At 50.1% G+C, this 24,486-nt stretch overlaps 2 protein-coding genes across 8 annotated transcripts; both read left to right on the forward strand.

Moving 5' to 3' along the window:
* Positions 1-3,701: 3,701 nt before the first annotated feature.
* On the forward strand, positions 3,702-9,726 carry Prr14 (proline rich 14). 7 transcript variants are annotated; one of them, XM_076943058.1, is made up of 13 exons: positions 3,703-3,961; positions 4,136-4,316; positions 5,102-5,173; positions 5,297-5,465; positions 6,560-6,681; positions 6,758-6,947; positions 7,346-7,389; positions 7,477-7,682; positions 8,027-8,603; positions 8,736-8,805; positions 8,884-8,975; positions 9,185-9,256; positions 9,346-9,726. In XM_076943058.1, exons 3-13 carry the CDS (start codon positions 5,151-5,153, stop codon positions 9,623-9,625), a joined length of 1,845 nt encoding a protein of 614 aa, XP_076799173.1. In that variant the 5' UTR covers positions 3,703-3,961; positions 4,136-4,316; positions 5,102-5,150; the 3' UTR covers positions 9,626-9,726. The 7 variants fall into 7 exon arrangements, with proteins under 7 accessions (XP_034351613.1, XP_076799173.1, XP_034351593.1 ...); XM_034495702.3 differs by having other exon boundaries at positions 3,703-4,316; XM_034495722.2 differs by lacking the exon at positions 5,102-5,173 and having other exon boundaries at positions 3,702-4,316; positions 6,545-6,681.
* Positions 9,727-11,024: 1,298 nt separating this feature from the next.
* On the forward strand, positions 11,025-24,069 carry Fbrs (fibrosin). The gene is made up of 18 exons (XM_034495691.2): positions 11,025-12,527; positions 12,817-12,996; positions 13,745-13,780; positions 13,872-13,901; positions 15,704-15,752; positions 15,842-16,142; positions 17,452-17,753; positions 17,948-18,150; positions 18,269-18,313; positions 18,510-18,605; positions 18,844-18,912; positions 19,681-19,710; positions 20,074-20,145; positions 20,487-20,604; positions 20,696-20,776; positions 21,805-21,888; positions 22,021-22,228; positions 22,325-24,069. Exons 1-18 carry the CDS (start codon positions 12,081-12,083, stop codon positions 22,917-22,919), a joined length of 2,946 nt encoding a protein of 981 aa, XP_034351582.1. The 5' UTR covers positions 11,025-12,080; the 3' UTR covers positions 22,920-24,069.
* Positions 24,070-24,486: the final 417 nt, after the last annotated feature.

Below are 24,486 nucleotides of genomic sequence, written 5' to 3' on the forward strand. Positions count from 1 at the left end.
TTAAGATGAGAAGACCTTCCTGGCCACAGGCAGCTTTGACTGAGGTGTCATCACTGCTGAGCTGCTTGGGGAGGCTGGAAAGGAGGAGCTGCCACCGTGGACAGCTCCTGTGAAGATACCTCATGACAGGCTGCAGGCTGAGGCAGGAACAGGGTTTCTGCTATTTTGACAGGTGTTGCCATTTTGACAGCTCCTGCAGCCTGCTGCTCAGGGACTACAAAAGAAGTCCTCACACCTGAGTCTGACAGAAGCCTCTAGCTAACTGAGAGGCAAGAATTAAGATCTGCTATGAAAGTTTCTGTGTTAGTTTGGGTTTTATTGCTGTGAAGAGACACCATGACTATGGCAACTCCTATAAAAGAAAACATTTAATTGGGGCTGGCTTATAGTTCCAGAGGTTTAGTTCACTGTCATCATGGCAGGAAGCATAGGAACATGCAGGCAGACATGGTGCTGGAGAAGGAGCTGAGAGTTCTTCTTCTTGATTTGAAGGCAGCCGGGAGAAACTGTGTACCACACTGGGTATAACTTGAGCATATGAGACCTCAAAGACCACTGCAACAGTGACACACTTCCTCTCCCAAGGCCACACCACCTAATAGTGCCACTCTCTATGGGACAACCATTCAAACACTTCAGTTTGTGGCAGCCATTCCTATTCAGACCACCACAGTTGTAAAGGGATTTTAATCCAGAACAAAGTTGCTCTGGCTGGAAGAGACCCACCCTTAGTAAACAGCTTTAATCCTAAACAATGAAAGTACAGTTAGATTGTAGAAGGAAGCATCCATGTTTGAAAGTGATTTCTAATTGAGGGGAGACAAAGTGGCAAATCAGAGAAAGTTGACAGAATGAGTTAAAGATAGGATACACCCAACTCACACCAGAAGAAACAGGAGAGGTAACTTAAGAAAGCAGGGCAGAGAGAGAAAGCAGTTTTACTGGGGTAGTTATAGACAGGTTGCAGAGAGAGCAAGCTAGAACAGGTGAAGACAGAATGAGCCAGCGAATGAGAAGGAGCCAGATTAGAACAGATTGCCAGAATTAGTTTTAGGCCAAGCAGAGCAATTCAGCCAGAGACTGCAAGAGAAGCCAGATTGAATCAGTGTAGAGAGGGGTTTGAGCCAAACAGCTGAGTTAAACCAGCCATTAGAGGGCAGAAAGAACAGGAAAGGGTGAGAATATTCCGCAGTAAGTCTCAGAGAGTGAAAACATTCTAGGCCTAGATAAGACTGTATGGAGGCTGGAAGCTTCCAAGATTAGGCCTGGGTTAGCAGACACAAACAGTAAGCCTTGGAGATAACAGTTACATCAGGGGAATAAAAGTTACTTTAACACAAAGTTGCCAACAACAGGGAGACATTATTTCTTTTATATAGATATATTTTAGCCAAGTGAGATCCTGTACATCTTTGACCTCAGCACCCAGGAGGCAAAGGCAGGAACTCTGCATTCAAATTCAATTTAGTTGTAAATTTTTTATGTGTATGTGTATCTGTGCTGTACTGTGTTTTACTTTATGTGCCTGGCCCTTTAAAGGATGCTATGCTTTTCTGTGTCTGTTGCCTCCTTAGAATCCTGTGAACAGGTTTGGACATAAAAAGCCAGCGGAGGCTGAGAGCTGGGCCAGAAAGTATGATAAGAGGTGACAGTTGAGCCAGGAGAAGATATTGTTAGGAGACAGGGAAGAACCCAGAGATAACCCACAAAGTAGTGAATAAAGAAAAAATAAAGGATAAAAGCTACACTGTGAAGCACCCACTTTCATGCAGTGCCTGGGGAGGCCAGAAGAGGGCATCAGATATTCTGGGCCTGGAGTGCTGGGAACTGAACTCAGGTCCCCTCCAGAACAACCAATGCTCCTATTGCTGAGCTGTCCTCCAGATCCATCCCTGTCCCCACACACTTCAATCCATGTCTACCTTCTGAGATGGCGAGCCTAGCTAAAGCACTTCAGCAATCGGCCTATGACCTCATTTGCCAAGACTGGTGGGGAAAGGCTTCTCAGCAACCCCTTGAGCTGTGTGTGGCTACTGTGTGACTTTCCTATAAGAAGCCTGCACTTCTCTTTCAGGTGTGCTTTATAATTTTCCTGGAACCTTTCTATCTTTTTATACACTTCAATTCTGCTTCATACTGGCTTACCCTGAGATTCTTTTTCTAAAGTGATTTTGTTTTTTGCTGTTGTTTTTTTATTTTGGTGCACGTGTGTGTGTGTGTGTTTGTGTGTGTTTATGTATGTATGTGTGTGTATGTATGTGTTGTGGTTTTTTCTGTTTTGTGTGTGGATGTTTTGGGGTTGGTTGGTTTGTTTTGAGGGTTAGACATAGAAGAACTTTCCTACTACCTTGTGGGATCCAGGGATCAAACTTAGTTCATCAGACCCCTAAGTAAGTGCCACTACCCTCTGAGATTTCTGTACCATTTTGCTGGCATCCACGCTGAAATTCCTCTTCTGAGAATACATCACAAGAACTTACTGGGCATGGTAGCCCATGCCTGTAATCACAGCATTCTGGAGGCTGAGACAGGAGAATCTTGAATTCAAGGCCACTTTGGGACAAACAGGATGTTTTGTCTTGGTTACATTATTTGAGTTATAAGACCCTTCCTCAATTTGGGCCACTCCTTCTGGTGGCAGCCCACGTACAAGGACATGAGAGAAGGAACCCATCTGTCCTGTTTCTGAGCCATATCCCTTCCCTGGTGGTAGAACCTACTTCTTCAGGATCCCAACACAGATTGAAGACCAGCAGCTCTCTAGGACTTCCCTGGGACTGCAGAGACATCCTGTCTTCTGAACTGGACAAAACCTGATCCTTGGCCTTTTAGTCAGGAGATGGCCACTGTCTGACTGCTTGGATCAGACTGAAAGTCCCTGTAATGAATCCCATTTGTGTATGTATTTTAACCATTCTAGTCCTTTAGAGAACCTAATACAATATACAAATAAACATACTTTTTTGTTTGTTTTTCCAGACAGGGTTTCTTTGTGTAACCTATGCTGTCCTAGAACTAACTCTGTAGACTAGAGTGGCTTTGAACTCAGAGATCCAACCTGTCTCTGCTTCCTGAGTACTAGGATTAAAGGTGTGTGCCACTACTTGGCAATAAACATACATGTTTGTTGTTTTGCTTGTTTTGTTTTTCGAGACAGGGTTTCTCAGTTTAACACCCTTGGTTGTCCTGGAACTAAGTCTGTAGAGCAGGTTGGCCTCAAACTCACAAAAATGTGAAAAACATACTTTTTTAAAAAGTTTTTTTTTCTTTAAAAATTGAGGAAGACACCCAACAATGGTTTCTGGCCTCCACATACAAATACCAACACCAGCACACACAGAGGGAGAGAGAGAACATAATTCTAGGGAAATTAGCAGCTTTGGTTAGGTGGTGAAGGCACACGCACAGTGCAATATGCCAGTAAATGGCCACTTCTTCCCCAACAGTCCAGCTCGTAACAAAGGGTCCATTGGTGTCGGCTCTTCAGCACTGGGACTCTTCTCCTCATCACTTATTCCTAAAGACTACATGACACCCTGCAGAGAACGGGGCTCCTCTTCCAAGAGTTACTTCTGCCAGCCCACAACAGGAAGGACACTGAGCCTGCTCCACCGAGCCTTCTGAGTGGCCTGCAGACACTAATCCAGGAAGGGGGCGGGGGGGGGGGCGGGGAGAAGGAGGGAAAAAGGAGGAGGAGGAAGGAGAAATGCTAGTAAACGAAGCTCACCGCACCCAGCCTTCTCCCCACTTAGGCTAATCCCAGTCTCCAGAAACTGAACAGGAAGCTAGAGGCCACAATCAGGCCTAGTCTTTAACCTGGGATCTTCAGGTTTTCTGCCCGCCATCCCGACTCACAGAGCTTCAATCCTGAGGAACTTGAACCTAAGAAAACGGGAAATTCCCAAGGCCTTAGCATTTAATCGATATTCACTGGCGTAGGAACAAGAAAAAAATACGTTAGGTGGAGAAACTTTATCTTCTCTACACTTGTCCAAATATATCAAGAAACCTGGCATAGTAGTTAGCCACTGACGGGCCTTTGAAAAATGACGCTTTTCTGTCGACTAGTGCTAAAACCGGACTGCCCTCAATTATAATGGCGGTGCAGGCCTAATTGAGCTTCTTTTGCCCCTAGGTATTATGGCGGGTAGATTTCACGTAGTTTCTCCTAACCCCGGAAGACCGGGACCGGCGATTGGGCGGTGCCTAAGACACACAGAAGAAGGCCTCCGACGGTTGGACAGCGCAGCGTAAGGCAGGCTTTAAAGAAGCCGGAGGTGGGAGCTGTTGAAAACCCGGATCCTTGGAAAGCTGCGGTGAGCGGCGTAGGGGAGGAGTGGGAGTGGGGGGGGGGGGGACCGGGCTGGAGAGGGCAGGGAGGCGGGCGGAGAAGAAAACGTTTGAGCCAACTACTCCGGGGCACCCGAGAACGCGGGGCGGGGATCCAAGCAGGGCGGGGGCTTGGGGTGGGATGTTACCGGTGGGCTGGACCTTCTGATATTGGAGTGAATGGTCGGCGGGTTTGACAGTTTATACCCCAGGATCCGGACTGAGTTCGGTGATGAGTTTAGGCCTCCCCCAAGGGGAACTTCGTTAAGCTGAAGCTCTCAGTGGGAGGAGGCGAGTCGCGCGGCTTCTGATTGGAAGAACCGCGCAGTAGGATTCTTTCTGCAGAGATCCAATTTAGGCGATCTGGTAGGAGGGAGGGTTGTTAGTATGTGGAGCAATTCTTTGGGAGCTCTTGCTTGTTGGGGCGAGGACCATAGAGGAATCTAGCGGAAACGGAAGCCTCTCAGGACCGGGATCCCAACGGATCTCAGAGAACCTCAGGGAGGCATCTACAGGGACAAAGGTCCCAGGAGGCTCAAGCTATGGGAGAGCTGTAACCTCCGCAATCCAGTCTCGCGGCAGGTGCCAGGCAGGGCCCAAGTGATCAAGGCGGCTGCAGCGGGAGGACCCGGCTCCGAGAGGCCGGCCGGGGACACTCTTTGGAGAAAGGGCCTGTGCCCTACCGGGAGCCGCAGGCAGACTATGAAGGGAGGAGTCCCGGGGGAGGAGCTGGCCCTCATTCCCCACTCCCCCGCTCCCCAATTTACCCCAGGCCTCAGCCTGGGATCCCCCAGGGACTCCCCGGAACCGTCGCTTCCCCCATGGACTTGCCTGGGAACTCCAGGTGAGAGCGTACCCCGCCCGCCTGACTTGAGCTCGGGAGACCGGGATGCTGAAGGCTGTACCCGACCACAACAGAGCCAACGACAGGTTCAGGCAACTGTCTTCTACTTCTTTCACCCTCCAGCCCTTCTCCACAGCCAAGCCTGTGCCGTCAGCCTCTAGCTCGAGCATTATGGGAAACCAGGAGCCCGAAAAGACCGAGGCTGCAGCCTTTGGGGACCCCTTCATCCCTGGAAAAGGCCTCTCGGAGGGTCCTGGCCGTGGTGCTGGAAGATGTCATGGCTACAAACAGGGTGAGCCCTTTAAGTGAAAGGCCACTCCCTCTTCCCTATCCTCCATCCCCACCCTGGCTTAGTACTAAAGTCAGACCAGCTCCATTAAACCAGCTTCCATAATGCAAGACTTCATGGTACTGGGTAATTCGTGTGTCTGTCCAGTCACTGCCCCCTCCAACCACATCCTACTAAGTATGAAAAACTCCTCTGACTACCCTGCTATAGTTATTTTTTGCTACTGGGTGGGTTCTTCCATCCTCCCAACCTCCTAACACTAGATAAGAGAGAAAAGGAATAGAGAGGAAAGAAAGCTATCCCCGAGTAAAGGCAGGGTAGAGAAGGGAGCAAGGTTAGACTACTTTCTGCTGATTAGGGGCAAGTTTGATCTTTGCCATCAGGATATCTAATTTCTTCTTGTGAATAATAAGAAACATCCAATTAACAACCCACCCATTCCTCGGAGGCCTTAGCATTTATATGTCCTCTGAAAAGTCCCCAGAATTCCAAATGTCATACAATTGCAGAAACTATTTGCACCTGGTAAAATTACATCCTTGCTGGAGGTAAATCATAGTCAGTTGCTGTGGACAATCTAAAACAGCCCCATATCCCACACCTGGGATTAAAACAAAAACATAATATTTTTGTGATTTTTTTTTTTAAAGAAACCAAAAATCCAAAATTGTCACTTCTCTGTCCTCTTGGAAAGCATGCTGGTGGTGTCTTTGGCCATAGGCAGAGATGAGAAAAATGGCACTGTCTTTTACCATTTCTCAGAGCCTGGGTGAGAAGAGTAGATTACATTCCACACCTGCAGCTCCTGATTAATATCTCACCCCTAACTTCGACCAAATCATCTCCTTTAGGGATTAGAGGTATTCTAGCTAAAATGTCTACCACCTTTGTGACTATGGACATAGTGAGACACAGAAGAACCTGTCCAGTCATTCTATTACTCTGGTTTTTGTTGTTGTTTTGTCTTACTGAGACAGGGTCTCACCTTTTATCCCAGGCTGACCTGGAACTCAGAGCAATCCTCTCGTGTTAGCCTCACAAATGCTGGGTTATAGGCGTGAACCCAGCTTTGCTTCCAACAGCTCTTCCGCTTGTAGGCCCCCCTGACATACAAAGAGGACATTTCCAGCCCACGGAACCACAACCATCACCAGGATTCTGTCTGCACAGAGTCACCTGCTTTACCACCCCAAGAGCTCAAGTGGTCCTTGCAAGCCAGGTACGTGTCAAAGGGAAGGGGATAAACTGAGAAGACAGCTGAGCCCACTGACCCCACTTTCTTGTTCTTTCTCTAGGCCTCCTGACCCACTGCATTTGTGCAGAGAACCCTTGAGTCGTATCCGCCAGTCCTCACCCACCTTGAGAATGATATCAAGGACAGCTCCTGGCCCAGAGGAGAGCCCTTCTCAAAAGACAGACCAGGTCCCCCAGCCCGCCCTGGTGGTGGTACTGGAAGACATTGCCAGTGCCAGACAACCAGCTGAGGTATAAGAAAGCACAATGGAAATGTCTGGGTCCAGCTAGGGCAAGCATGGGGCTGGAGGTGGATTTCTGTGAAGGCCAAAACAACAGGTGTTTGTCTGTCTGTTTTGACACAAGGTCTCAATATGTAGACTTGGGTGGCCTCAAACTTGCTATGTAGACTAGGCTATCCCAATTTATAGCCTGCATCTACTTTTCAAGTATTGGGATGAAGGCATGTACCACTACCCCAATGACAACAAAATTTTATGTGGTAGACACTACTTGAATAAATGAAATAAGAAAAAAATCTCTTGTGTACAACCAAGCAGATATCTGGGGAATAAGTTAGGACATGGGGAGCTGTGTAGAAGCCAAAAATGGCTTCCTGCTTTTTCTAACCCCCTCCCATTTATATCCAGGGTTTTGCTGAAGATCAGCCCAACCTCATTGTCCCAGCACAAAGGTGAGGGGGAGAGGGGTTATCAAAGCTAGCATCCAGGTGTCCAGAGCTGGGGGCGGCAGGATTTACTTGTCTAATCCTTCCTTATAGCACCTTCAGAAGCCTTAATGCCCAGGAGAAGCACTGGCATAGAAGGGACCTGGACTTGGAAGCACCCTCAACTCTTACTTTGTCCCTTCACTCCAGAGCTGAGCCTATGACAAAAGTTGGTCAGCCAATGCCTACACCCAGTGACCTAGAACCCCCATGCCAACTGTCCACTCTACCTGCAGATCCTCCAGAGAGCCCAGTACCAGGTAAGGACTTGATTAGAGGAATGAGACTCAAGAGTTTGGAACTGCCACTGTGAGCTTGAAACATCCAGCACAGAACTGTGGGTGGGGCTTAGCTCCCAGGGCAGAGCATGATAACAATGGGATTTGGGCCTCAGGGAACTGAGGAGTTCTGGTTTTGCTTTGCAATACTGGGATCAAATCCAGGGCTTAGGGCTTTAGGCAATCCTATTACAACACTTTCGGAGCAGGTTCACTCCTCTAGAGACAGATTAGTGTTTGGGGAAGAGACTGAGGTTTACAAGGTGATGCTTTAATCACTTGAGGGTGAGGAACACCCACCTTTGACCCTCCCCTTTCTTCAACAGCAGATCCTGCTCTGGAGACCCCACTGACCCCAACATCGTCCAGCCTTTTACGCCCCCGTCTCAGTCCCTGGGGCTTGGCCCCTCTCTTCCGTTCCGTCCGATCAAAGCTTGAGAGCTTTGCTGATATCTTCCTCACACCTAACAAGGCACCACAGCCTCCACCCCCTTCACCTCCCATGAAATTGGAGTTGAAGATTGCCATCTCGGAGGCTGAGCAGTCCAAAGCTATTGAGAAAATTACATCTGTCAGCCCCCGGCCTCCTATCCGCCACTGGCGGACTCAGTTCAATTCCCCAGCACCTGTCCCTAAGTTATCTCTGGGACGAAGCTACTCCTGCCCTGATCTAGGGCCCCCTGACACAGGTAGCTGGCCTCCTGCTCCATCCCAGCCAAGCCAGTCCAGGCCCCGGAGACATACTGTGGGTTGTGGGGAGATGGCCAGGACCCCACCACCACCTCGGCCCTGTCTCCGGAAAGAGGTCTTCCCTCTTGGAGGAGTCGGAGTCTCGCCTTCTCTCACTACATCTTGCTCAACCAATGCCTCTACTTCCTTCTTCTGTGAGCCAGCAGAACCCAGGTAGTGTTTTCAATACCCCCTCTGGAAGTCTGGCCTCAGCCTGAGCTTGGCCTCCTTTGCTCAATATTCACTGACAGAAGACGGGTATATTGCTATGTATTCCCTTCTCCTGACTGTTGACCATCTCTGCAGATTGGGTTCTGTGAAGGGGAAGGAGTTAAGAGCCTCACAAGACAAGGTGTTTTCTGATACCGAGACCAAGGTAATGAATAAGTAGAGACAGGAGCCAGCCGAGGCCTGAGCCCAAGCCTCTCTTTCATCCTCTGCCCCATTCTTGCAGACCATGGGGAAGGTTTCTAGATTCAGAATACGGAGGACACCTGTCCGTCTCCAACCGAACCTTACACCAATGGGGCTGCCTCGACCAATCAGGTAAGAGGCTCAGAGAGCAGGGAGCTACCTTGACCAAGAAAGTGATACTATTCCTCTCAGGGACCATGGGAACCTGGAACATTAAATTTGGCATGGACATGGCTTGTGCTTAGAACTTCCTCAACTATCACCTGGCCCAGAAACCAAAATTCTCATCAGCATCAGGCTTTGCCTATACCTTCTCAGTGCCCTTTGCTCTGTGTTTCCAGGTTGAATAAAAAGGAGTTCACTTTGGAAGAAATTTATACCAATAAGAATTACCAATCACCCACAGCCAGAAGGTAAGAAACTTGAAAGGTCTGAGGGCAGTAGAGGGCTGTTTGAACCAGGGAGAATCCTTGTAAAGATCTCTTCTTCCTGCCTGACCCAGGACCTTTGAGACCATCTTTGAGGAACCACGGGAGCGCAATGGAACTCTGATTTTTACCAGCTCTAGGAAGCTCCGAAGGGCAGTAGAATTTCGGGACAGTAGCCTTCCTCGATCCCGGCGACCATCACGAGGGGTCCGAACTGCAGCAAGCAGAACCCTTACTCCCAACCTAGCACCCACCCAGGATGTGGGATGCCTACTGCAAGAACGGCTTAAAGAGCTAGATGCCTTGCTTATGGAGGAGGAAATAGACAGGGAACAACACCCTTGTCACCTCTAGGAGTGCCAACTGTTTGTCCATCTGTCCTTTAGGAAGGGGAGAAATCTCTGAATCAACTGTATTTTTTTTTCTCCATATTTCTATAAAGTTTTCAGTATATATTTCTGACTCCTTTGTGTCTCCAGCAGAACTTGAGATCAATTAGTTATATGCTAGCTGATGTTTTTATGTTGGTCACCAAAGGAGTAGAAAAGGGGAGACAGTATCAGAAAAAAAGGGTTGCAAAGGAAATGGAGTGGTCACTGAGTGCTCACCCCACTCATCCCCTTCCAGTGCTCGGGATCAAACCTACATCCCCAGCTCAAAGGTAACACTCTTGAGAACTCTTATGGGATGATATGTATGCCATGGATACACAACTCATTTACATCACAGAAATCAAAAGGCTTTGGAACAGATTAAGGCCTTGATCAAGATGGTCTTCTTCCCAAATGCTGTAATCACCCACGTAGGACAATCTATCATAGATATTTAACCAGCACAAGGCCTATTAGGGAATCACCATATTATTTAGACAAGAAAACAAGGTTTGTCAAGGAAACATCCACATTAAAATAACAGCTGAAAAGGCTCAGCGGATAAAAGGCGCTTGGCACATGAGCTTAGTAACCAGAATTCGATCCCCAACACCCATGAAAACGCTGAAGACTCCACAAAGTTGTCCTTTGGTCTCAACATGCATGTAATGGCACTCGTACCCCCACATACATCATGTCCACACAATGATGATACATTAAACAAACAAAATCAGATCAGAGTGGTACAACGTAAGAGCTGCAGATGGTGGCACAGTGGCCAGGACCTTCACTCGAGCTAGAATCCTGGCAGTTTATATACAAATATACCTTTAGTAAAATGGATCGAATAGAAAATATTTACCTCGGAACTCATTACCAAATGAATTAATGCGAGAGAGTACTTCGCACTCCAGTGCAAAGTATTTATTATTGCTGAGCATTGGAAGGGATGGCCACTGCTCCAACCCCGCAGAAACAGGAGCTTGGTCTCTGCCCCACCGCTGACTCTCGTGGAGCTTGCCTCGGTGTGCTGCTACGCCACGGTAGACCGATCCGCCCAAAGATGGGCAGAAGGCACTAGCGCCATGCGCTTGCGCGAAATACCAACAAGCAAAAAAGCGCACCTAAGACAGCCTAACGCCTACTTCCAGTGCCTCGCCTCGTCGCCGTCAGTTGATGGCCAATAAACAGAGAGCAGGAAGAGGCGGGTGGCCTAAGGAACTGTTCCAAACACCTACTTCGGACCAGTCCAGTCACAAGACCTGGGGAGGGTGGGGCTAACCTGACAACCCAATCCAAGATTTGAAGGCGGTTACATCCGGCACTCCCGCGACTTGGACTCCGCCCTTTACATTGACGTATACTTGCCAACCTATAAACGACTGAGCCTCGGAGGGAGGGGGAAGGAGGCGGAGAGAGGAAGGAGGCGTTGGCTGAGAAGGAAGAGGGAGGAGGGGCAGGGAAGTTCTGGTGGAGAAGAAGCCGAAGACTCCAAAGAAGACAACAGGAGGATACCGTGGAGTTCCTCGCTGCCCAGCGGCCTTTCCGGATCCTTCTAGATACAAGCCAGTTAGGAACGGAGGAAAGGAGGAAGAGTCTTTTATGTCGGAGGACAGAGAGAGAAGCTCTATCCGTCACCGTTGCCTCACATCCGGGACTTTGGAAGACAGGCTCCGCCCCCTTGCACCTTTCAAGGCTACGGGAGGCGTAGACCTCTTTAAATCTCCTTAAAGGGGTGGGTACCGAACTCGGCCGACTCCAACGCCATCCTTAAAGGGGAAAGCAGCCGAAGCTGACAACTCCTGTAGGAAGAATTGGGACAAGTGGAGTTTTCCTACCTCCTGTCCCACACAAGAAGTTCATTAAATTCGTCTTAAAGGAAAAGTGACAGCTTGTGAAGGGCTAGAAACTTAACTACGCTCTTTTAAAAGGAACGACTCGCTGTTTGAAGGCCTCTGGACTCTTTAAAGGGGTGGCCTCTTTCAGCCGGAGGACTTAAGACACTTTTAAAGGGGAGGTCGTGCTTTCCGCCCCTTTTAAAGGGGTGGTCCTTCCTCTTCCTCTGGGAGACTTGCCTCGACCCCTGGCACGGGGCCGCCACCGCACTAGACCAGCCGGACACTGTGGAGTCGTCTTAAAGGGGCCGGGGGCTGGACAATTTGAGGCCTCGCCTTAAAGGGACGGCCGCCCAGTTTTAGTCGTCGCGGCCCCGCCAGCCCTACAGGGGGGGGCCTTCAGGCTTGTCGCCCCGGGGGCGGCGCCGGCTCTCTGGGCCTTGGCCTTGGGGCAAGCCAAGGGCCAGCGGATCCTGTTTTAAAGAGGAAGCCGGAGCTCTCTCGTCCCTGTGCAAGCGCCAGCGCCGCGCTCGGGACCCGGGGCCTGTGGACAGGCCGCTTCGGGCCCCGCCGCCTCCGGATGCGGCGCTGAGGGCCGTCACCATGGAGACGGCCGCGGCCCCTGGCCCGGGCTGGGCAGCTGAAGGGGAGCGGCGACGAAGACGCTGCTCGCGGCGAGACCGTGATCGGGAGCAGCGGCGCCGCCGAGGTCCAGGCGGTGACGCGCCCCGGGCCTTGTTGGCCGCCCCGCGAGGCTCTTCATCCTCCTCGTCACCACCGCCGCCCGCCCGTCCCTGGTCCTCAGCTTCATCTGGAGAGCGGCCTGGGGGCCTAAGACGGCGGCGGCCCCGACCCAGGCCTCGACCCCCGAGACCGCGAGCTCGGAAGCGGCCTGCCGGTTCGGGCAGCCGCGGAGAGGAAGAGGAGGAGGAGGAAGAGGGGGGAGCAGACGACGGAGAAGCCGAGGAGGAGCCTGAGGAGGAGGAAGAGGAGGAAGACTTGATCGATGGTTTTGCCATCGCTAGCTTTGCCAGCCTTGAGGCCTTGCAGGTGTGCCCTAATGGGATTTGGGGGTCTTTGGGAGGTGGGTCAGAAGGGCAGAGAGAAGGATATATCCCTTAGAGAGGGTGGGATTGAGGGGCCAGTGGTGACACCCCAAACCAGAGCAACCGGCTCCTCTTGCCAGGCTTCTGCCCCACCCTGGGGTGGGAGGAGGTAGAGCTAGTCTCTGGGGACTACCTAGGTTACCCTGCTTGAGAAACATTTGAGTAACTTGGTCACCCTTAGAGAGTTGGGGAGCTTTTTTTCTCCAACCACAATTCCACCACCTCTTCTACAGAAGGATGCATCTCTTCAGCCCCCAGAACGACTGGAACATCGGCTGAAGCATTCTGGGAAACGGAAGAGGGGGGGCTCCAGTGGGGCCACTGGGGAGCCAGGGGACAGCTCAGACCGTGAGCCTGGCCGACCCCCTGGGGATAGGCCCCGTAAATGGCCCAATAAGCGAAGGAGGAAAGAGGTGAGCTTGTCCCAGATCCCAGTCCCTCAAAATTCTTGAGAATATCATTTATGTAGATTGACTTTCCATGAGCATCACAGCTACCAATCCTAGACAGTAATCCCAGTTTCTAGGAGCAAAGAGGAAGGTAGAAAAAATTGGACAGCAGCCCCATCTTCAGTCCGGGTCTGAAGGACTTAACTACAGTCAAACTCACTTGCTTTTGCTTGTGCTATGTATACTACAAACATGCTGATGACTCAAGAGACACATCAAAGACACTGAGTTGAATTATAAATAAGATAGATGTTCCTGCCCTTTCTTCTAGCTGGTGGCAGCCTACAGGGAAAGAAACAGCCAACAGGCAAACACCTAGACTAGCTTGAGCAGCTGTACAAGGCTGGGAGAGATCTAGGCAAAGTGCTACAGAAACCCACATGAGGAAGCCACTCATTCTGTCTGGGGGATGGGCAGAGGGTTGCGGTTAGGGAAAGCCCCCTAGAATGTCTTGGGCCCCAGAGCAGTCAGAAGTTCGCTGAGGAAAGAAATGAAGAAAAGTTGTTTTGAATAAAATTTGAGATTTGAGAACCTAGTGTAATAAGAAAATAGTAAGATCGTCGGCAGTGGAAGTGGGAAGTATACAAAGAAACTGGAAAAGGTGATGGAGAGTAGTTTGTAAGTGCCCTTAAATGTCTTGCTGGGAGTTGTGGCTTTGTACAGTTGCCTGGTCAGTCAGCCTCCCTTACTTCTGGACTCTGGTCTTTCTCAGGCCTTCTCCCGTCACTCTTTGGAAGCTGGATATATAGTAAGTGTTATCTACCTGTAATGGCCCTTCCCTTCCCTGTTGGGTCCCTCCTCTCTTCTATCTCCTGATTATCTTTCTCTTTCCTTCTCAGTGTGACGCAGAAAGTGATCTGGATGAGAGGGTGAGTGGGGATAGGACTTGTTGGGTGGGCATTGTTGCAGATGTTTAAGCAAGCAACCTGCAGTTTAAAGAACTCCCACAAGCAACAGACATCCTTCCTAAGTGAGAACATGGAGTATATTGAACCAGAATTAAGTTTTGAGGAGGAAGGGAGGGAAGAAAAAGGTGTTGGGATGAAGGGTGAGGCCACGGTGTCCATGTGATTTTGAGGGCTCAGTTCTCTCCTTCCAACATGGGGTGGAACTCAAGCCATCAGGGTTCATAAGTGCTGTTTCCTGCCGACTCTGTTAACTTGCTGGCTCTGTTTTTGGTTTGGTTTGTTGGTTGGTTTGATTTGATTTGAGGGTTTGTTTGATTTGTTTGTGTTTTGTTTTTAATTTTCTGTGTGGGTGTTTTGTCTGCATGTATGTCTGCATATCACCTGTGTGCAGTGCCTGAGAAGGCCAGAAGAGGGTATCAGATCCCTGGGAACTGGAGTTACAGACAGTTGTGAGCCTCTACGTGGGTGGTAGGAGTTGAACCTGGATCTTCTGGAAGAGCAGCCAGGGCTCTTAACTGCTGATCTGTCTCTCCAAACATGATGCCACCCCTCCACCCATTGTTTTTAATGATGAACATGGCTAGGTAATCAGCGAATCAAAAGGTCAGTTAGTTTGGCAACCTTCTCAGAACCTTTTAAGCCTCTACTAGCTTTCTGCAGGAGTTCAAAGTGAGTCTGGAACTGAATGGTCCTTCCAGTGGCCACCAGCATTTTTTGTATAATTAGAATCTTACAGTGAGGACATCAAACCATGGTTGGTCAGTGCAGCTGCTCACCCTGGAAAGCTCTTTCAGTTCCTCAGTAGTGACTGTGGGAAACAATGGCGCCCTGAAGGTAATGTTCCACCCTTCACTCCCATGAGCAGCCGCATTCACACTCCCTGATGTTTGTATTTTTTTTTTTTTTTTTTTTCTTCTCAAAGTTTTTAGAAAGTAATTGTGGTGAGCTAAAGGGTTGTGGTCTACCTACAGGGCTAGGGTCACTATCTAATTCTAACTAATTATTGTCACATGAGAATAGGGGACTGTTGTCAAAAAGCCTTCGTCTGTTTTAACATGGACTTTCCAGCTCCGAGAATATCACCAGTTTTAATGTTTTGGTTTGTTGTTTCATTTTGGTTTTGGTTTGTCTGTTTCATTTTGGTTGTTTGTTAATATTTTCAAACCATACATTTCTATAGGCCAGATAGTGTTTTGTATCAGCAGTTAGTCTAGTTTTTTTAAAGATTACTATATTAGGATCAGGCATAACAGTTATACACCTTTCATCCTAACACTCAGGAGGCAAAGGCAGACAAGTCTCTCTGAGTTCGAGACCAGCCAAGGCTATATATTGAGACCCTATCTCAAAACAAGCAAAAAGATTATTTTATTACTTTTTAATTATGTATATATGTCTATATGAGTGAGTACAGATGCCTTCAGAGACCAGAGAAATCAATTTCCCCTAAAACTGGAGTTACAGGCTGTTGTGAACTACCTGACATGGGTACTAGGAATCTAACTCGGGTCTTCTGAAGAGAAATAAGCAGTCCTAACCACGTAGCCATTTCTATAGCTCTCCAGCAGTTAGTTGACATTGCTTTGATCCGCTGTCTCTCTGCCACCTCTGGCATAGTGGAATTTTGGCCTCAGTGGCTCCACTTCCTTCTTAAGTTCCCTAAAGCCAACAATAGATAAATAGATAAATCCAATAGATCATAGTAAGGCTGATGAAATAGACAAGGCTTTAAAACCTAAGCTTTCCCTGCCTTTCTCTCCCAGGTTTCCGATGATGACCTCGACCCTTCCTTTACTGTCTCAACCAGCAAAGGTTGGTCCTAAGGGCTGGGATGGAAGCATGAAGGAGAAATGGGTGAGCATGAACCACTGCTAAGCATGTCTACCATCCTGCACTCACAGCCTCGGGTCCTCATGGCACCTTCAATGGGAACTGTGAAGCAAAACTGTCTGTGGTCCCTAAAGTGTCGGGCCTGGAGCGGAGCCAAGAGCAGCCCCCGGGGCCAGACCCGCTGCTAGTGCCTTTTCCCCCAAAGGATCCACCACCTCCACCAGCCCCTCGGCCTCCTGTCTCATCCCCTACACCCTTACCAGCTACCCCCAGTCTGCCACCCCCACCCCAGCACCAGCTGCAGCTTCGGGTCTCACCGTTCGGCCTCCGAACTTCTCCCTATGGCAGCAGCCTGGACCTCAGCACTGGCAGGTGAGTGTGCAGAAGTCTGATCTGATCTGGAAGGGCTGGCTATATTCTATAACTGGGACATGGAAAGAGTCTTGACTTGGGAGAGGATTCTGAGATTGGAACATTTGAATGACACTGGGTAAAATCAATTTAAAGAGATTACAACAGGACTTCCCTCAGCTTTTTATACATTCATGTATAGAGCAGTCCAGTTTGTGCCTTTTTGTAGCTGTATATGCTGGTGAGAACTTTGTGTAATGTGCATCTGCCACAGATAATGTTCTTGGAAACATACTTTGGGAAGTGCTATCTCGACGATTGACAGTGCTGACTTTAGTGTCAGTCAGACCTGGCTTCATACCAGCCACTTACTAGGTGTGTGATTTTTTTTTTTGACAAGTCGCTTGACCTCTTTGAACCTCAATTTTCTCTTATGAGATAAAATAATAATAGTACCTCTTTCTCAAAACTATTTTGAGGATTGATTCTGAATGAAAGCAGTGTTTCCCAAAGCGTGTACATAATCATTAGCAAAACGGGATGATTTCAGGTCTTGCCTTGGTAAACTCTAAAATAGGCAAAGTTAGCTGCTTTAGGAAAATATAGTTAATACTTTAGCTTTTTGATTTTACACGTTACTGCTTAGAATAGACAAAACGAGTTATGTTCTAGAAAAGAATTGGTATAGTACAGATGGTTGCATGGCTACAGTAACCCTGGGGAAGGTGGTGTGACATGTTGAAGACTTACGTAGAGCCAGTGCCAGCAGTTGGTTTACAGTAAGTACTCATTAAAGGGTTAACAGTTAATGACACTACTGTTATGGGCTCTTCATTGTTGTTTGTCTTCATCATCATTGTTGTTATTGAGAAAACTAAGGCTCAGAGAGGGGCAGTGACTTGCTCAAGGTCACCCAGGGTGTTGGTGGCAAGATGGGAATGGAGTTCAGGCTACCTGAGTGGCAGAATAGAATAATGTGGTACTGCTTCTACAGTCTTAGGGTGATGACTCTGGTGGCTCATTGTAATTAAGCATCAAAATGAATGCTCTGTTATATACTGTGGTTGAGTCAGAAAAAAGAAAGTCATATGGCAAGAGATGACAGAGGCATCTTTGTGAAAACTAGATCTAAAAAGGAGAAGGGGTTGCTGGGTGTGGGGGATATCCCATCCTGAGACTGGGTTCTCTGCAGGGAGTCCCTGGGGGGCCAAGTTCTACCATCTCCCATGTTGGAGAACCAAGGCCACATCACCACCCAGGCTTCTGACCCACCTCCTGTTAGAGCTAGCACCTCCCACCCCCTCACTCATCTCCCCACTTCTCTCCCCAGCTCTTCACGGCCGCCCCCCAAGGCCCCGGCCCCTCCCGTGGCTCAGCCTCCCCCCTCATCATCCTCTTCGTCCTCCTCCTCCTCATCTGCCTCCTCCTCGTCCGCGCAGCTCACCCACCGGCCCCCGACGCCCTCACTGCCCCTGCCTCTGTCCACCCACAGCTTTCCTCCCCATGGGTTGCGTCCACCACCACCACCCCACCACCCCTCCTTGGTCTCCCCTGGCCCCACCCTACCCCCACCCCCACCTCTGCTGCAGGTGCCAGGGCACCCTGGGGCCTCAGCCGCTAACGCCCTTTCTGGTGAGTTTGGGGTCCTGGCAGGGTGGAGTGGTGGGGGGCCATGGCCCCAAGGATGGGCTCAGTTGGCTTTGGCAGGAACCAAGGGCCTGTGGAGGGAGTGGCTCAAGGCTAAAGGGAAGGCCAGTCACCTTGGCCCAAAGAGGCTGACTTGGTGGCGCCAGATATTAAAGCCTTCTTCCCCTCCCCTCCCACAGAGCAGGACCTGATCGGCCAGGACCTGAACTCACGCTACCTGAATGCCCAGGGTGGCCCTGAGGTGGTGGGAGCAGGGGGCTCGGCCCGGCCCCTGGCCTTCCAGTTCCACCAGCACAACCACCAGCACCAGCACACCCACCAGCACACCCACCAGCACTTCACTCCCTACCCCCCGGGCCTGCTGCCTCCCCACGGCCACATGGTGAGCTCCTCCTTGGGCTGCTGATGAGGCTCAGAGGCCTAAGGGAAGGTGTCTCCTACAGGGGAAGGAAGACCCTGGCTCCCTGGCTGGCAGCTTACTCTTCCCTTCTCTTCCCTAGTTTGAGAAATACCCAGGAAAGATGGAAGGCCTTTTCCGACATAATGTGAGTGTGTGTGAGGGTGTGTGAAGTGTGGGAATGTATGTATCAGTGGGGTCCAGTCTTCAGCTCTAAAAGCAAGAACCCTGAGCTTGGGAAAGCTCCTTGGGGGTGTTAGGGTGGAGGCCAAAGAACTAATGGGTAGACCAGACCTGGGCTTCATCTCCACTCCCTGCTTGGACTAGTGCCCTTCTCTCCACAGCCGTACATGGCCTTCCCTCCCGCTGTGCCCGGGCTCCCTCCGGGTCTCCCACCAGCTGTCTCCTTTGGCTCCCTGCAGGGGGCCTTCCAGCCCAAGGTGAGCTCCTAATTCAGACAACTTCCACCTCCTGTCCCTTATAAAGATTCTAGAACCCTACACCTTTTTCCCAGTCTCCAAAATGTTTCTAGCCCCCTGCCCTCCCTTCTGGACCCAAGTTTTTGCAAAGCCATGATCCCTCTCCTGACCCATATTCCAGCTTAGTTCTAACCCCCTTTGAACTTGGCACTGGCTCTCCTGTCTGATCCCTACACCCCCCTTCACTCCCCTTTCCCAGAACACGAACCCTGAGCTGCCACCACGACTGGGGCCAGTGCTGAGCGGGCTCCCCCAGAAGGGGACACAGGTGAGGGGGGACAGGGCAGGTCCTGGGGGACTTGGAAAGAATGTTGAGAGAGAGCAGAGTTGACTGGAGAAGGGTGAGTTCTTGGCTCTTCCCTCCAATCCACCCTCAGGTGTCTAACAGGTCTTCCCACGAGTGGGAATAGAAGGTTGATGACATTGTCCCAAGAATGAAGTAATTAATGGGGCAGTAGTTTTGTATCTTAGTTTTCTTTGTTTGGTGTGATACTAGATATCACATCTAAGACCTCACACATGCATCGACTACTCACTCAGTTACAGCTCCACAAGACTGATTTTTTGTAGGTGTTTTTAAATGTAAGTCACAGAATTTTTCCCAAGTAACATCATACCAGGAAGCCCTGTCCATGGAAAGATAAACTTAACCTTTATAAAGTGACCAAAGTCTTTCCCCCTACACCTCACATGTCTCAGGCCCCAGGCTCTGAGAATACTGTGAGAAAAGTACAAGACATGTTTCCTGAAGGGTAGACTTAAAGTTTTCTGACTCCCTTAAAAGGCTCCTCCCCTAAGGGTTTCCTACCTAGCTATCCCAACAGGGCACAACCCTAGGATCTTACTCAGAAACCTAATACAGAAGGAGCCATACCTATAGTGAGGAAAAAAATGGGAAAGGAATTTTGACACTGCCAAGAATGGTTTGAGGGAGTCGTACTGTCAGGAAAGCTGTGGGAACAGTGCTGTAGAGATCTGACACTCGGGTCAGTAAACAGGTCTGAATTGCCTCCAATCTCTCCTTTACCATCCCCAGATCCCTGATCATTTCCGGCCACCTTTGAGGGTGAGTTTGGTGAGGACCTCAGGCTGCATGAGGCTGGGGGCTGGTTTCATGGTTGGTGGGATCCTGCCTGGGAAAAATTAAGTTTAAGATGTGAAGGCAACCAGGTGTAAAACAATAGAAAGTACAGGGCTTTTAAGTCACAGCCTGGGCTTAGATATACCTGGCCATGGGACCTTGGGCAAAACAGTTGATCTCTCTGAGCCTCAGTTTCCTTAGGCTTTAAGATTAAGCTGGTCATCCCTCAGTTGTAGGGATGATGATTGAAGATGCTGTGTGGCAAGGCTGGGCCCAGGGCCAGGCCTGGGATGGGTGATGAGTGAACATTTTTCCTTCCCTTTCCCTTTGGTCATTCTGGGGCGACAGAAACCAGGAAAATGGTGTGCCATGCACGTTCGTGTGGCTTACATGATCCTGAGACACCAGGAAAAGATGAAGGTACTGGGGCTGGAGGGCTCGGGAGAGTGGGTCCAAGAGTCAGGGGTTGTCTGAACTCTGGGTAGTAACCTTCAACAAAGCTCACCTTGTCCTGTCTCATCACTGGTGAGCAGTTCTGTAGCACCTGGGCTCTCTGCCGTTACTGGAATGGTTAGAGAGGACGCTAAAGGATGTAGTAGAAGACACTGAAGCCTCCTTTGGTGCCAGCCAGCCCTCGGAGGGAAGCTAGTGGTAAAAGCATTAAGAGCCAGGGATGACCTAAGAATAACAGGATAAAAAGGGGTAAAAAAATCTAGACCAGACCTAGCTCCTCACTGGCCCTCCCTCTATGTCCCATGCAGGGTGACTCCCACAAGCTTGACTTTCGGAATGACCTCCTACCCTGCCTTCCGGGGCCCTACGGGGCCCTGCCCCCTGGGCAGGAGCTCTCCCACCCGGCCTCCCTCTTCACTGCGACTGGTGAGTCTATCCAGCCCTCTTAGAGCCTATGGCCCAATGTCCACCTTGCTCTCACTCATCCTCATCAGAGTCTCCCTCTTCTCTGCCCCAGGAGCCGTCCATGCTGCAGCCAATCCTTTCACAACAGCTCCTGGGGCCCATGGACCCTTCCTGAGCCCCAGTACCCACATTGGTAAGAGCCAAGAGAATTTTGGACTTCCTATGCTCTGTTCTTAACATGGAGGTAGAGATGGAAACCAGACCTAAGAGACAACTCAAGCTGGGTAGATAGGATTCTGTGTACTTGATACCTTAGTCAGCTACTCTCCCTACTCTAGCTGTGTAGTTCCCTCTTCTGTAGAATGAGTATGGAAAGGCAGGATGGTTTCCACTCTGCTAGTGGGACTCCTATCTCTGAAACAGCCAGTGATAGAGGATAGTGTTCCACCTAGGAGAGAGTGGAGAAGGAAGGCTGTGCCCGCCCAAGACAGAGTGAAGTCATTGCCTGAGGGGACTTAAAAATTTCCTGGGGAGATTTATGGCTGAGGAAAAAAAAAAAGTTGAACTCTAGGTCAACTTTCTGGCTACAGAGACTATGAGGTCCCTATGTAGGGGTAGACTAGTTAATTCTAACAGATTTGTGATAAGTATGAAGTTAGAATCAGCCTGAGAAAGGTATTTCAGATAGGGTGAAGCCAGAAGAAGTCTTCAGGCTAGTAGTTTGCTAGCAGAATTGAGAGCTGCTAAGAAGTCTCAGGTGTCTAGAGTGGGGGTACAGATAAGAAGTTGACTTTTAAAATTAGAGAGGCCCCAGGTTGATGGTACCACTTTATAATATAGTTAGATGCCTTTGGGCAAGTCATTTCACCTCTCTGAGCCTGTTTTATCATTTGAAAATGGGAATTGCCATTTTTACTCCAAGGATTGTGCAGTGTCTAGCTTGACCCAAGAAATGCCCAGTACATGGTTGTTAAAGCTAAGTCACTAAGAGCTGGCTATAAATGTCTTTAACCCCAACACTGGGGGAACTAGAGGCAGGTAGATATCTGTGAGTTCCAGCCAGAAAGAACTATATAATGAGACCCTATTTCAAAGAACAAATAAACTAAGCCACTAAGTGTTCCAGCCTTATTACTGACTTGTCTCTTCCCCACCATTTCTTTGGGCCTGCTCAAAGTTGGCTTGCCCTGTGCTCTGACCAGTCCCCTTGTCCTCCCACAGATCCCTTTGGGCGTCCCACAAGCTTCGCCTCCTTGGCTGCTCTTTCCAACGGGGCCTTTGGAGGCCTGGGCAGTCCCACATTCAGTGAGTGCTGGGCAGAATGGGAAATGAGGGGTGGGAGCTGCAACAGTGGGGCTCTGGGCTCAAGCTGGGCCTGTGACCTCTGTAGGGCACCCCCTCTCGGCCCCTGTCACTTTCTACTTTACTTCTACCCAGACTCCAGCGCCGTCTTTGCCCAGAAAGAAAGCCCAGGAGCCCCACCAGCCTTTGCCTCCCCACCAGACCCATGGGGCCGCCTGCACCGAAGTCCTCTTGCCTTTCCTGCTTGGGTCCGACCCCCTGAAACTGCCCGGACACCGGGTTCAGATAAGGAACGACCTATGGAGCGAAGAGAGCCCTCTGTCACCAAGGAAGAGAAGGACAGGTATGTCTTCTACACAACTGCCCCCTAACCCACTCCAGTGCTGTCAGCCAAGGGAATTCCTTCATTCTGTCCCCTTGTGCTCTTCCTCTCCACCAGGGATCTCCCTTTCTCACGGCCCCAGCTACGAGTTTCTCCTGCTACTCCTAAGGCCAGGGCTGGCGAGGAAGGAGCCCGGCCAGCCAAAGAGTCTGTGCGGGTAAAAGAAGAGCGGAAAGAAGAGGCTGCTGCTGCTGCCGCCGCCGCTGCTGCCGCTGCAGCTGCTGCTGCTGCCGCTGCCGCTGCTGCTGCTGCCACCACTGGGCCTCAAGGTCTTCACTTGCTTTTGGAGAGGCCCCGGCCACCCCCCTTTCTTGGCCCTAGTCTGCCAGAGCGCTGTGCAGGCTTCCCAGAGCCGACCTGGTTGGCAGGGCCCCCACGCCTGGCCAGGCCACCACGCTTCTATGAGGCAGGTGAGGAGTTGACTGGACCGGGGGCCATGGCTGCTGCCCGCCTCTATAGTCTAGACCCTGCTCATCCACTGTTATACAGCCGTTTGGCTCCTCCACCACCACCTACTGCAACTCCAGGAACCCCTCACCTTCTCAGCAAGACCCCACCAGGAGCCCTTTTAGGAGCACCACCACCTCTTGTGCCCGCTCCCCGGCCCAGTTCCCCACCTAGGGCCCCTGGCCCAGCCCGGGCTGACAGGTGAGGAGAGGTGAGGGGCAGGGGCAAAGCTCCACCCCCTTTCCCCATACCTTGTGACAAAAGCCCTAGGGCTGAAGTTTTAAGCCAGGGTTGGAAGGCAAAGGTCACAGTTTCATGGTCATCTCTGAAATCATGGACCTGGGAATAGAATCCCCAACCCCCACCAAGTATCTCATGGACTGTGGGGTCAGAGGTCACAAGCCTCTAGAGAGAAGTGCGTGCGTGTGCATGAGGGGGTCATTTCAGAGGTTATGGCTCATGACCTAAGGTGCACCAATGCCCCCTCTAAGGGCCTCTAGGCCCTTGGCCTGCCTCCCCAAGGGCTCAATAAGCCAGAGGCCAAAGTGCCCCCCTTCCCTTTCACCTACCACCCAAATTCTCATGCCCTCCGAGGGCTGAGGAAGCAGGAACTAAAGGAGTAGGGGTTTCATGTACATATTTATCACCCCTTCCACAAATCCCCCAGACCTTTTGTACATTTTTACAGGGGTGCCCCTCCCTATAATCCCCTTCCTGGTTAATTAAATCCTCAGACTGGTGCTGTGTTCCTAGCCTCTCTGTAGGGGTAGGGTATCCCAGGGGAAGAGCCTGGAGAGGACAGGCAAGAACCCAGGGCTTGACCCTGGGTATGTGGAATCCAGAAGGAGGTAGACTGACAGGAAAAGGGACCTAGAATCTTAGCTCAAGGGAAGGGCAATAATACCTGGCTGTCAGCCCAGGTTTCTCTAGACTTGTTCCTATTAATTCTGTGTGGCCCACAGCTCTAAAAAGGCTCAGCCTTTAAGCTTCAGATTCCACCTCTTAATGACTAAGTCCCTACCACCACCCCATTTCCAAGTGCCCCCAGGATTCCTGGACCCTGTTCCACAGAAACCTGTCCCAAACTAAGGGAGGGAGAGGTGGCCAGAGAAGGTCACCGTGAAACACACACCAAAGAAGGGGGTTGGTTCAGGGGTGGGCAACAGGCAGCTTCTTTAGCAGCCTCCCAGCAGCAGCCCCAGCCTTCCCAAAGCAGCAGGCACCTCCAGGCTGGGGCCCCAACTAGAAGGCAGGGCTCAGTTTAACAAAACCATAACGTTGACTTTTTCCCCAGTGGGGCTTATTCTGTAACATGACTTGCGAATATTTATATAAAAATGAGTGTTACAATGAGACACCCCCCACCCCTGGCTCCTCTTTCAGTCTGTGTGAGTTGTCTGTCGTGGGTTGGACTGGGTCCAAGAATGAGGACATTACTGACCATGTCCTGATCAAGGGTTTCCCCTCCCTCCTACCTGGGGAGCTCTGCTACTTGGAGATGGATGAGTTGGTTAATGATGGGTGTTGGTGTTTTTCAAATACATTAGATTCAAACAATGCAGAAAGACATTGAACCATCCCCAGGGGTAGCCACTATTTAATGTGTGTTCTCTTTCTGTTTATCTGTGCATATATGTTAGAAAAGATTCATAATTATTATAGATACATTGGTTTTTTTCCTAAACAACATTGTCAGTACAAAACAAACACATGAACACAAAGTTCAGAGGAAAAGTACCTCATAATCCCAACTTAGAAAACTATTTAAAAGA

This window comes from Arvicanthis niloticus, chromosome 1, assembly GCF_011762505.2.
Source record: "Arvicanthis niloticus isolate mArvNil1 chromosome 1, mArvNil1.pat.X, whole genome shotgun sequence".
NCBI lineage: Eukaryota > Metazoa > Chordata > Mammalia > Rodentia > Muridae > Arvicanthis > Arvicanthis niloticus.